The following is a 14,122-nucleotide window of genomic DNA, read 5'->3' as shown; positions in this document are numbered from 1 at the left end:
ATAAAATTTTCCATGAAGCTCTATGAAATCATGACTGCTAGTCATGATATCATGACACAAATAATTACCATAAATATTCCTCGCTCTTTTCGTAACAAATTGTCATGGTTGCCAAGGGCGTTACGACACGACAAACCTATTATTGCTTTCATTTATCTAATATCATGACTCTGAGTCACGGAACCATGTCACTAAGTCATACAACCATAAATAAGGCTTACGATTGCATACCTTTTCGTCATGATTCTGGAGTATATGCGGCATGATATTATGACTCAGTATTCCATTTTTCGTTGATGAAACAAAAATCATAAAATACAATTAAAAGTTTTGTGAATAAAGTCTTATGGTTTCATACTTTCAGGTTCAGCTCTAGAGTAGCGTCATGCTGTCATGACTCATTTTCTACTTTTCGCTTTCACTTCACTTGGCCATCTCAGAACCCTTCTCCCCCTTGTAGAATTTTATTCATACAAAATTTTAAAAATTTGTATAGTTCGTAGACTTTGGCCAGACTCCCCCGTCCCTCCTAAGAGTATACGTAGTTTATGGACAGGCCCTAGTGAGCTCTGGATCTCCCATGAACGCAAACTTCAGCCATTATGTCTACGAACGTAACCGGAATTCTTTATTTATTTAGGAGGAGGAATTACAAGAGACTATCGGAAACTTTCAACAGCTGACGAGCAAAAACTGCCTATGACATACATTGATTTCTCACACTTCCACCATTCGTAGTACCGTTCTCCAGTACAGCTTTCCACAGGCATACGAAATCGCAAATCAAATGCTTTCTGATCAATGGACGGCACTTCTGTGACCTTTTGTGGTGCTAACATCAACTGTGCCTGGTGATGGTCAAGTTGAGCCCTTGGCTGCGCCCAAAACTCTATGTCGTTGGCACGTTCTAGTCTAGAGAAACTCAAGCTACCGGATGTCGCTTAAGTGAGCTCGATGTGGTCCCTCTAGGGGACTGCTGGAGTACAGTAAAAGCAACGATGCAGCCAAGAGAACCATAAGGTACGTCTACGCAACGACTGCTGAAATCAGGAGTGCGCAGGGATTTTAGAAGAGCAGACCCTAGCACAGGTGTTAATGCTGCAGCAATGAACGCGGTCGAACGTAGAACGACACAAATAGAAGCAGCTGACCCGCATCTTGTGAAAGAATACCCTCCGCTTGGAGAATGTGGAGTGGAAGGAAATGAAACTGTTATGACGCCCTGAAGAGCCACTACAGTTCTACAAGAACCTCAATATGCAGGGATAAATACTGAAGCCTCTTGACGGGCGGTTGAAAGGTGGAAGCAGCACTTCGATAAGCACTTAATTGATGAGATTAACTTATACGATTTTGAAGATTCTGACTAATTTGTCTGCTTTACAAATCACATAGACGAGAGCTGTACATAGATGTACACCCACCTGAAAAACAAAGCAGCAAAGGTTGGATCAGAGGAAGTCGTATTATAGCTTTGATAAAGCTTTGTGACCGTTCACAGTCGCTGGGTGCGTAAAATAGGAACAGGAGATAATGTCACTAAAATGACAAACAGAAATAAAGTTTCCATTATCAGTAAAACCCGTCATAAAACCAAATCCAAACAAAAGCATACCCATAGCGCGTGTTCAACTAAAGCACGTTCAAATTTGAACTTTGAATCTTCCATTGGACACTGAATTAGGGATTCACCAAGAATCGCTGTGTCATAGGAATGAAGTCACACTCTATTTGCTATCTTGCTATGACCGGATAGGTTTGCGTTGAATCCCCCTCGGTAACTTGAACTAGAAAGACGATAACAAGCAGTTTCAAGTTCAAAGTTTCACTCTTATCCGGCGGCATATCACAGTATGTATCTTATCGAGTGAGTTGCTAATTTGACCGGCTGTGATTAGCTTTAATCTAATCGTGGACGCCACAAAAGCTGTTATTATTTTCGGCTTTCCAGAGTAAAAGATTAAAACCATAAATAACAACATGTTAACGCAACTCGTGGAAACGAAAAGACTTCCACCGGTGCTATGGTTCTGCGATGCCAGTCTCAATGGATCATAAAAGTGTAGCACTTTCGTTCATTGTTCGGTTCAAGGTCGATAGGCTTTGCTGGCTGGCTGCCAGCCCAGCAGTTCAGACAATGCGCGTGAACCACCGCAAAACCTGACCATCACAACAGCAGCAGCACAAAGAACACCGATCATCAGAAACACCTTTCCATTCATGTTGTTGAGTGACTGGCTCAGCCGGCTCAGCGCACGCTCGAGCCGGTTCTCTTGTTTGTGAGGATCACCATCGGAGCACGCGATATTCACTTCCGTGTTCTTGTGTCACTTGAATGCGTCACAAAGATGCGCCGATTGAATGCTCATCAGAAGATTTTGAAGATCGAAAATCACGAATGAACAAAACAAACACCCAAAACTGCAAACTCAAAACACGAAAATGAACAGAAAACCAACGTGAACAACTCATCAAAACAGATCAAAACAAGCATCAGATAAAAAAAAATGGTGACAATCATTAGCAATTCCGCGTTTCGGAAAAGGTAAAACTGGTCGAAACTGGTTCCGGTGAGATTTGCAAATCGTCAACGTCTATTTTTGGACTATCGGACAAAAATTTTTGACGCAAGGTGTTTTGCAGTGTGGACAGTATTTTGGAAATAACGATAAAATTAATACACACCACATGCCGCATGCAAGAAACCTTTGCCGGGGATCATTGGACGTGAGGCGAGTGAACGGTTTAGTTCACTCTTTGCTGCGATCGGTAAGGACTGGTTTGTTGGGCGGTGAAAGGAACGATCTCCTGGTACAAAATCATGTAGGGAAACTTGTTTCCTGGGATTCTCAAGTGAGAGATAAAAATAGGTCTACCGATTGACATTGAGGCCGGACTACGACATTGCAGCAGAACGAGAGGACGCCTTTCCGGGTTTATTGACATCTTGATGCATGGACAACATTCATCATCGTCACATATCGTGGTAATGCCGTTGTAGCTGTCCGTTGGGAACAGCTTTCATCGTGATGGGCGCTATGTAGAGGAGAGTGGTTGTGTAGGCTAACCATCAGTTTGCCAGGTTTCCAGTTGACGCTTTTGATGAAGGTGTACAATACACACTTTGGCAGAATTGTTGATAAAAGAAGCGAATGAAATCTATCCTCCCTCCCCATAGGGGACATCCACAAACACCAAATTGTAAATCGCTGCTGGCCGTTATGTCAAAGAGAGATATCGATTTTATGTAAAAGAGTCACGCAAAATTTCCCAGATTGGTAAGCATGTTGGTTCACATGAAGAGGCATGTTAGCCAGACGAACATCACGGATGTGATGATACAACTTAGGAATCACTGATGAAATCCCGAAAAGATACGTGTTGGAACTTCTCCTGGAGGAATTCCTGCTGAAGAAGTTCTTGAAGAAGCTTATTCGGAAACAATCTATTTCTATTATCTTGTACCGACTTTTCGAACCCTCTAAGCAGAATACCCTCTTCGTTATCCACAGTAAGTGGTAGTCGAAATACGCGTATCTGTCAAAGGATAAGCAATTAGGACAAAATCAAAAGGTACAAAGCTGATTACACTCATTCGAAAAGGAATCTAATCTAGATGAAATCTTGGAAGAATTTTTGCAGTTCGCAGTTTTGTCAGTAGGTTAAAGTATCATAGATCTGAATTCTCCCTACTTTTTTTTCAGAACAGTGAAAGGGTCAATTAGAATCTCACCAACTGAACGCTTCGTAACGAAATGTTTCCACTTGTATGTACATTAACAAAAATCTCAATGCTATTTAGTTCTACATCGGTCACAAACGATGCCTGCTCAGATGAAGCGACAGCTGGCATCGATGACAGCGGGACAGCACGGACGTCAACCACGAATAGATGAGCCGTAGTCCACATGAATTTCACATGTTTGGGAAATTGACACTTTTGGGCACTCTGACAGATCTGGGATGTGCACGACATTTGCGAATTAGTCATTACCATGAGTTATTACTTAAGTTAAACGTGTAGAACTAACAAAGGGTTATCGAAATATTAGCATACAATCGTTCGAAATTACACGACAACGCGGAGATAGCAAATAAATTAGAAAGAAATTGTGTTATGCATCAATTTTCAGCACAATTTTAAACGTGTTTTTGCTGTGAGCTACGGAGATTTTGCCTTTCGCTGCCCCCTGATCGATGACGTATTTCAGAGGGTTTCAGAGGATGCTAGGGAGTTTCAGGGGCATTCTAGGGGATTTTAGGAGGTTTTCAGAGGTATTTCAGAAGGCGTTTCTACCCTTCTTTAGTTACATTTTTTTAGTAAAAAACTAGAAGAGGTTTTAAGAACCACCATAAAAGCAAAATGAAAAGTATTAGGTGTTTTAGGTCATCAAAATGTTATTCGGGTATCAGTTTCAGAGAATTCCAGAAGGTTCTTTAGTGATGTTTCAGAGAGTTACAAGTGGGTTCAAAAACATTCAGAGGCGTTATAAGGGGCTTCAGGGGTGTTTCAGAGTGACAGGTTCCTGAGGAATTCCAGAAGAAGGGTTTCGGGAGGGCTGCAGGGGTTTTCAAGAGTGTTAAAGGCATTTGAGGGGGTTCCGCGGGTTTTAGGCCCTGTAGAACCCCTGTAATCTATTTGAAGCCTCAGTACCCCCTAAAATGCACTCATACGCCCCGAAACCCTCTTTATTCACCTGAAACGCACTTGAGTTTCCCGAAAGATAATTCTGAAACCCACTGAGATTCCTGAAAATTTCGCAACCCCTAAGAGGTTCCTGAAACTCCTAGAAATGCATATGAAACCTCACTGTCCCCAAAAGAAAACTGAAACCCTTCTGTAACCTTCTTGGAACCTGACCTCTGGTCAAAGTCTACGCTCCATACAAATTTTGTATGAACAAAAGTCTACGAGGCGGGAGGGGGTCTGAGATGGCCAAAAAAGTATACATACCCGAGCAGAAGAGAATAACAATCGCATAACAAAATGCATTATTTTGGCAAAATAACTGAGTAATGAAATCAGTTATTTTAATGTTATTAACATAACATATTATGTTATAAACTTGCGTGTCATAAGCGGCAAAATAACAAATATCATAACAAAAAATGTTCCTGGAAGACCAATTTAATAACATGTTTTGTTTGTGTCAATAACAACTTAATAACAATGAATTTGGAAAATATTTCAATAACAAATTTTGATCTTCAAAAGTTATTGATAACAAACCAAACGCAAAACTTTTTGGACCACCCTTTAGATAGAGCTATCCTAATTGCGAATTATAACATAAGAGTCTAACTGTTTATTAGTATTATTATTATTATTATTATCTTTATTAAAGAGATTTGCAGCCCTAGGCTGGGTCATCTCTGAGTCTAACTATTTTCGAGGATCTACTAATCCACCAAGTATTACAATATTATGAGATTTTCTATGGAATGGATACAACTATATGTAACTGTATTCAAAAAATGATAAAAAAACAGGACATAATTTTCGAAGTATTCATAAAATATTAGGGGCTGTCCATAAACCACGTGGTCATGAGGGGGGGGGGGGGGGGGTTTCGGCCAATGACCATTTTGTATGGACGAAGAAAAAATTTTGTATGAACTAATGACCACGCGGGGGGTGGGGGGGGGTGAGAAGTCCCAAAAAAATGACCACGTGGTTTATGGACAGCCCTTTAGGCTGACAAGAATAATAATTATAATAATAAGATAATATGAACGGAATGCTGTAAAGAACGTAAATCTCCAATATTGTAGCTACAATTTAAAAACTTGCTATTGTTGTGATATTGTTTATCAAATATTTGTACACTCTTAACATCACAATAATAACTTAGTTTGCTCCATAACAAAACATGTTATTTAAATGTTGATTAATGGGTGCATATCAATAGCTAGACAATAACAAAATAAGATTGCCCAACAAAACATGTTATGGAAAAGTAAATCATTGATAAGATACTAATAACAAAACAAGATATAAAAACAGGTTATGTTATTTTGTAGTTATTATTTTGCTATTCTCTTCTGCTCGGGTAGTTTTATGGACAGCGCCTAATAGAACCCTTGGAATACCTACTGAAGGAATCTCCAGAAATACCTGGAGAAATTTCAGGAGAATTTCCTGGCGACATTTTCAAATGTATGGATGGATTCTCTTAATAAATCCCGGAAGGAAATTACGAAGGAATTCACGAATCTCTTTTGAATTTCTAAAGAAATCTCTACAGGAATTTTTGAAAAAATCTCTGGAGTCATGTCGGAAGGGTTCCAAGGAAAATTTCTGAAAAAAAATCCGAAGAGGATTATCTGAAGATATTCATGGAGGAACACCTACAGACTCTTTCTGGGATATCTTAGGTAGAATTCCTAAAAAAAACTTAAAAATGTTTTGGAGTGCCTGAAAAATGTCTGTTCAAGCGAATGGTTACTCATCTATAAAGATTCTCTGAAAAATCTTTTAAAATATTGATCAAGGAATGCATGTAAAAATATCTGCAAGAATGCCTAGGATATATTTCCGGAAAAATTCTAGAATTGTTTATTGGAAAATAAAATCTTGAAGGTATTCTTGAAAAAAAAAAAACCTGGACGAATTTCTGGGAATTCTTTAGGGAATCTGTGAGTGAATTTCTAAAAGATCTTTGGGAGATTTTATCAAAGGAAACCTGAAGTAATTTCTACAGGAATCCGTGGACGATTTTCTGAAAAATCATTGGCCATTTCAGAAGATATTGATATAGAAATTATAACGAATTCTTAATCATTTAGAGGAATTTCAGAAGTCATCCTTGGAGATATTTTTGCAGGCATTTGTGCAAGAATTTATGAATAAAACTTTCGAGAAATTTCCGAAAGAATCCGTATAAGAGATGTATGAATTAGTGAATAATTTCTGAAAATGTTCATTGAATGTTTTACAAAAGAATTCTTTGACTCATTTCTGGAAGAATTTCCAGAGAAATTTCAGAGGGGAACTTTGAAGAAATTTCTGAGGAAGTTCACCGAAGAATTTCTAAAGCACTGCATGAAAACTTTTCATGAAAATCCCTGAAATTTTTTTAAAGCTTTCCTTTGATGGTTTTTTGAAAGCAACCCCTAAAGAATTTCCTAAAAGAATTCATACAGAAATTATAGATGCAATTCATGAAAGGTTTTTCAAATGACTTGGGGACATTTTTGGAGGAACCTCTAGAGGAAGTTTTTAAGAAATCCTTGGAGATTTTTTTAAGGGATTTCTGCAACAACTTGTGAAGGAAACTTTGGAGAAATTTCTTGAGAAATGTATGATCTTCCAACAATCCTAATTGAGATTTTTTTGATGAATTTGTTGATAAATACCCGAGAGTTTTTGCCAAGGAGTTCTTTGAAGAATTTCTTAAAGAATCCCTGGAAGACTTCTTTTAGAAAATCATAAAATAAATTTCTGCAGAAATCTGTAAAAGATTTTCCAAAAACATCAGTGGAAGGATTATTGAAAAAATCCAAAAGAGTTAAAAAAAAATCATGAACGAATAAGAAATAATGAATAGTTTAGAAGGTTTTCTCTAGATTTTTTTTAATAATTTATGAAGAAATCTCTAGGAAATTTCAGAAGGTAATACCGAAGAAATTTTTGAATAATTTCTGTAGCTACCTTTTTAAGATTTTCTAAAAGATGTTTTGAATTCTATTCTGAAGTTTCTGAATGAGCCCCTAGAGGAATTTTTGATCATTTTTTTAGAGAACCCTTGTAGAAAATTATCAAGTTGCCCATTGAAGATTCTGTAACTGAACACTTGGAAAAATTTCTGGAAAAAATAGCTAGGCTAATTACTGCTTGTAGCAATTCGTGGGGGAATCGTGGTAATTTTTTTTTAAAGATTTATGGACGATTATACGAAGGAAAGTTTTCTGAAGAATCCTTGAAGGAATTTTTAAAGCAAACCATACTGCAATTTTGAAATAAAAAAAAAATCAAGGAAGATTTCTTTAAATGAATTCTTAGTGAAGCTTTCGAAGGATTGCTTTTGTCTTAAGAGAGTGTTTCTAGGAAAACTGGGAGAATTCATGACGAAAATTTTGCAAAAATATCCTAATGAGTCTGTATAAGATTTTGCTAGAGAATCCCCGAAGGGATTTTTCAGTTAGTCCATGATTTACTGAGGATGTCCATAGAATATTTTAAAGAGGATTTTTTTGAAAAATTTCTAAGACAATCTCGAGATGAATTTCGAAAAAGAATTTTGGAGAATTTCTGAAAGAAATCACGGAAGAATTTCTAAAGCACTGTAAGATAACTTTTCATTAAAAAAATCCCTGGAGACATTTTTAAAGCTATCCGTGGATTTTTTAAAATCAATTCCTAGAGGATTTTCTACGGGTATCCATGAAGACATTTCAGAAAATTTTCTGAGAAACCTCTAGAGGAACTTTTGGAGGAATCCTTGGAGTTTTTATTAAACCTTGAGCAGTCGCGTCTTTGACTACCTGCAGCGACGCGACGCTGTGTACAACAAGCGTGCATTTTTCATGGTGCGTGTACTCAGTACACGACGCGACCGCTCTCGGGTTAAGGGATCTCTGCAACAGCTTCTGAAAGCTTTAGAAGAATTCTTCCAGAAAAATTTCTGCAGGTAATACCGAAGAAATTTCTAGCGGAATTTCTGGAGTCATGTATTGAAGATTTTCTAGAAGAACTTTTGAATTCTGTTCTGAAATTTCTAAATTAACCCCAGGAGGAATTTTCGAACACGTTTTTTTTTTAAGAATTCCTGTAGGAAGCTCTGTAATTGAATACTTGGAAGAATTTCTGAAAAAATAGCTAGATTAATTTCTCATGAGGAAATCTTGGTATAAATTTCTAAAGAATCTGTGGAAGATTTTGCGAAGGAAAATTTTCTGAAGTATCCTTCGAGAAACTTTTGAAGCAAACCATGATGCAATTTTGAAAAAAAAATCATGGAAGACTTCTTTAAATAAATTCTTGGAAAAGCTTTTGGATGATTGTTTCTGAACTTGGAGAGTTTTTTCTAGAGATCCCTGGGGGAATATATGAAGAAAACTTTTTCAGAAATTTCCTATTGTGTCCGTATAAGATTGCGAAAGAATCACTGAAGGGATTTTTCTGTTGGTTCATAAATGAATTTCTTAGGAAGTTCATAGAATCTTATGGAGAAATTAAAAAAAACTCACGGAAGAATTTATAAAGCAGTGTTTGAAACTTTTCATGAAAATTACTGGAGTCATGTCTGAGGCTATCCGTAGAAAATTGTTTAAAAGCAATCCCCTGAGAGATTTCTACGGGTATTCATGCAGACATTTTTTATGCATTTCATGAAAGATTTTTTCTAGCAGCTCTTGGAAAATTTTTTGGAGGAATCTTTCAAGGATTTTTTGAGGAAATCCGAGGAGATTTTTTTTACGGGATCTCTGGAAGAGCCTCTGGTGACAACTTAAGAAGAATTTCTAATGAAAAGTATGGAAGATTTTATTGAAGGCAAGAAGAATTCTTGAAGAGTCACAGGAAATTTTTTTTCCAGAAAGTCGCAAAAGCAATTTCTCAATGCATCCGTAAAAGACTTTGCAAAAGCACCAGGGCAGGAATTCATGAAAGAACCCCAAAAATTTTGTTTTTTTTTCATGAAATCCTGTAGGAAATTTCTCAAGAAACATTTGGAAGTTTTCTCTAGAAATATTTCAGAAAATTCTGGAGAAATCTCTACAGATATTTCTGAAGGTTATACTGAAGAAATTCTTAGAGATTAAAAAAACTATTTAAGATTTCCTAAGAGAGCTGATGAATTCTGTTTTCAGATTTCTGAAAAAAAAAACCATTAATGAATGTTTAAACATTTTTTATAAGAGCTCAAGTAGGATTTCTTAAGTTTTCAATGGGAAATTTTGTAATTGAATTTTTGGATCTTTGGAAGAAGTATTAAAGAGAGCTTTGGAGAAATACTGAAGAGAAGTATAGACGACTTTATAAAATAATTTCAGGATAAATACCAGAGAAATTTCTCACGAAGTTTTTTGAAGAGTTTCTGAAAAAAATCCATCTAAGATTTTTTTTTATGAAATGGCATAAGAAATTTCAGAAAATATTTTTAAAAAAATTCAAAAGGAAGGAATTTTAAAAAGGATTTTTACAAGAAATAAATGAAGGAATTACTAAGAAAACTTTTGGAAGGGTTTCTCAACATGTTTTCTATATGTTGTGATTCTACCAATGTGTTTCATTCCAAAATTTCATCCGTGAAAAAAATCTGGAAAATTCGCTAGAGAAGTTTCTAAGGGTTATACTGGAGATATTTAGGTAAACTTCTGAAGCAACCTTTCTAAGAACGGCTGAAATTTTCACTGAAAACAGTTTAACACAAGAATTTCACACTGTCAAAGTTTCATAAAAATCGCGACAGTGTCGGCAGTTCCATTATCAAAATAGTTAAAACTGATTTTAAAATGTTCATAAGGGCCGAAAATAAAAAAAAAACATTTTTTCTTTTGTTAAAAAAAGTACTGAACCGATCATGATGATTTTTTTATGGTAATAACTAGACGTAATATGCTATTCCTGGTTCAAAATACGTTATTTTTGTGCATGCAATCAACAACTATAACAAGTATGTGTGTCTCACTTTGTTCGAATCCAGTCTTTAATTACTGCATGGAGGAATTTCTGAAGCAACCCCTGCAAGTTTCTTTGAAAAGTTTTTGAGAAATTTTGGGAGAAATGTCTAGTGAAATTTCTGAAAGAAACCTCACAGGAACCCCCGAGGAAAATTTCCAATTTGACCGTAGCAGAGTTTATTGAAAGAATCCATGAAGGCATTCCAATACTCCAAAAATAAATCCTTCGATAAATTTCCGAAGGAATCTCCAGGTGAATCTCTATACTAGGTTTCGAAAGATTTTCTGCCAAATCTCCGGAAAAATCTGTGAAGGAATCTTTAGGGATTCTTAAAGAAATCCCTGATAATTTTTGGAAACAAAAAAAAAGTCAAATTGACTACATGGTATGCACATACAGCTATTGGGAAGCCTCATTTAGGTGCTTATTGGTTACCTGGGCAGTATAGAGGGAAGCCAACATCGATAAGCGTGCGGTTAGGCTGTCACATGGTTAGTTGGTGAGCACGTTCCATTTTAATTTTACTTTCTGTTTTGCTATCAGCTCATTGTCCAAGGCATATATTTTTTCGTGTATATTCTCTGAGTAACAGTGGAAAGTTTTTCTCTGAAAGTCACATACTTCTGCAGTAGTTTTCGTTTTATGAGCATAAATTTCATATGAAAAAGGCTAAAGTTTCCGATCAAACACTTTTGCAAAGATTCTTATGTTTTCAGCATTCTGTAAATATTACATGAAACTTGATTTTGATTTGAATTATAGCCCATCAGTAAGCAGCTTACATTACACGACCATGAATAATCATAAAATTTGAATGACTAAAGCCATTTCAATACGGTAACTATATAACTATGTGATGATGATGCTTCTCCCTGTACAGCTATTTCCAGTCAACTACCTATCAGCACGCAAAGCAACACACACATTTTTTGCAAACAGTTTCATGTACTAGGTACTCGCGAGTTTCTTATCAAATTTTTTTAATGGTAAATATGAGATGAGATTGTGTATGTCCTCCAATCGCCATTCGTTTTGGAGTGTCGTTTAATGGTTTTGCTGGTTTTTGTTACATTCGAATGATTAAATTAACGTGCATTTTCCCAAATTTCTAATGAGATCATTCCACATCCACAGTGATTGCAACGTTCAAGTTACGCACAGCTACTACACACATATGTATTCTGCACATTTAAACCGTGTCTCTTTAAAAATAGCTCATCAAAATCCACTTACTCTTCTTGTGGCATCTTGAGGGCGGTGTATCTTCTCTCCTGTTACGCTTCAATTAGACGACTGCACTCGATGATGGCTGTTGCTTCCGAGACTTGCCCCAAAGGGAATCGATCCGAACCGGTCAAGAATTACAACTCGACTGGACTGGACTGGCGATTGATTGTACGGAGAACTCTCTCGCCTGCGAATGCCAGCTGCTGTCAGCACAAAAAAAGCCGTCTTATCAGTAGAGTACTTCGCTGATTACCTCGGCAGCCGTGTCGTCCTCGCTGTTCTGCGCCTATCACACCGTTTCACCACCGTTTCAAAGTTTTCACTTATCAAAGCTCAAGAAGCTCCGCGTCGGCGATTCCGCCCCGATCAGGTTCCGTTCGATTCGCGGACTTCGATCGGACTGCTACCCGTGTAATCCTAAGGCGTAAGGCCCCCGTCGTCGTCCGTGTTGATGGTAGTTAACGTTCCTTCGTCCGTCCGCCCACACTCGCGACCCCAAAGGTAGCAATTTTCTCTCCGCCCGCGCGCGTTTTACGGCGATACCGACTAGAAAATCTCACCGACCGGCACAATGCAATGAGAACACACGTGTGCGCGACTACGCCGGCGACGGTTGACTGGTGTGTGCACTATGTTCGCTAGAACGCCACTAACTTGCAATTAACTCGTTAACTCGATACAGGCTGCTCGCGAAATGTTCCCAGCAGGCGATTCTCGTTGCCGTCGTCGTCGTCGGTTCAAACAAATACAACTGGGGTGACGCCAATTACTCTGGTCTCTCCCCCTAATATAGTGTGCTATCTGTATGAGAAGATGCTGCTCGATAGAGAAATTCGCGACGGCGACCTCGCGCTTTGACCCGATTAAGCCGCTAGTATCCAGTGAACTGAAGCGTGGTCGCCCGAGATGCCGGTCTCTTATACGATGACGACAGTTGGTTGGAAGACACAAACTGGAACCCGGCGCGCCGCGGCGCGATGCAAAAGAACCAACCAACAACGCCAGAACGAAACCCGACCAGAACATAGCAAGCCTGACGACTGTCGTGTGCTTGCACATTGCTGCATCTACCGTCGTCCGTCCGCGTTCGTCCGTCCATAGGCCTCTGGCATCATCGTGGAGCATGCAGGCAGAAGCAGTAGGCCTATCCACCTCAATCCACATGTATGGCACACACGAGGCACCGCTGCGCGCGCGGAAGACGGAGACTGTGTTGCTGATGCTGAAGAACGGGGAGCCACATCGCCGCCGCAATAATGCGACAGCAACAACAGCAACACAACAACGGGGAGCGTGCGCGGCAGCAAAGCAGGGGCGACAAGACGCACCTAGAATTCTGGATCCGCAAGGGGTGGCTGCGACGGGAGGATGGTGGCATGGCGAAGCGATGCATTGCACACAGTGGGAAAAAAGGACCAAATACTGCAATCTGTGGACATATAGGAAAGAGCAATGCCTTTTACATCGATGGCCTTGATCAGAATTATGAGCGATGGAATCAGTGCTGTCATCGTAAAATCAGAGCTGGTTACTCAATGTTTCCAATTTTTGCCGCCCCATATATTGGTACGCCCCCAAGGAAATGACTTCACTATTACGCCAAATTCAGAAATATTTCTCACTTCCATGCATTATTATTTCATAAAATTTGTTGTAAGTAGCGCGTTTCAAGAATCAGTTTTGCAAGAATTCTTCTTAAAATTTCTAGAAATTTTTCCAGGATTACATTCAGGAACACCGCCAGAAATTTCTTTGAGCATTCTCTGAAGATTTATCAAACGTTTTCTGGAATGTTTATCCAAAGAAGATAATCGCACAATTTTTTAGAATGCATTATCTCATCTAAAGATTTCTCTTAGTATCCCATCAAAATGCATCCCTATCCATGAATTGCTTTGAAAATTTCTCCAAGGATGCGTCAAGATATTTTTTTCAGGAATTCCCCCAAGATTTTTTCTTGACACTTCTTCAGGCAATTTTTCAAGAAATTTCTCAAAAGATTCATCTTGAAACTGGTCCACGGATTTCCTCACAAATTTCTTCCGAAATTCCTCCTGGGATTCCTTAAGGGATTCTATGGCAAATTCTTCTTCAGGAGTTTTTCCGCAGATTTGTTCAGAAACCCTTTAACATTTATTGTGGGATTTTATCAAGAATTACACCAGTACTTTTGTCTGCAATTTCTGCAGACATTTTTAGAAGATTCATTCAAAATTGTCCCTATAGATTTTGCCAGGAATACCTATAGAGGTTTCTCAAACCTTTTTTTCC

At 38.2% G+C, this 14,122-nt stretch overlaps 1 protein-coding gene across 3 annotated transcripts in view; it reads right to left on the bottom strand.

The window, feature by feature from the left end:
* LOC109421982 (short-chain dehydrogenase/reductase family 16C member 6) overlaps nucleotides 1-14,122 on the bottom strand; it is a 144,558-nt gene that overhangs the window by 33,850 nt on the left and 96,586 nt on the right. Inside the window, exon 1 of one of the 3 annotated variants that reach the window (XM_029856043.2) lies at nucleotides 11,858-12,913. The exons of 1 other annotated variant lie outside the window; for it this stretch is intronic. In XM_029856043.2, coding sequence (XP_029711903.1) covers nucleotides 11,858-11,871 — 14 coding nt within the window. In that variant the 5' untranslated portion in view covers nucleotides 11,872-12,913. Of the gene's footprint in view, nucleotides 1-11,857; nucleotides 12,914-14,122 lie in introns of those variants that run through there. One more of the 3 variants, XM_029856042.2, reaches the window with a different exon arrangement.

The sequence above is a fragment of the Aedes albopictus genome, chromosome 1, assembly GCF_035046485.1.
Source record: "Aedes albopictus strain Foshan chromosome 1, AalbF5, whole genome shotgun sequence".
Classification (NCBI taxonomy): Eukaryota; Metazoa; Arthropoda; class Insecta; order Diptera; family Culicidae; genus Aedes; species Aedes albopictus.
This window is presented reverse-complemented; position numbering and strand designations above follow the sequence as displayed.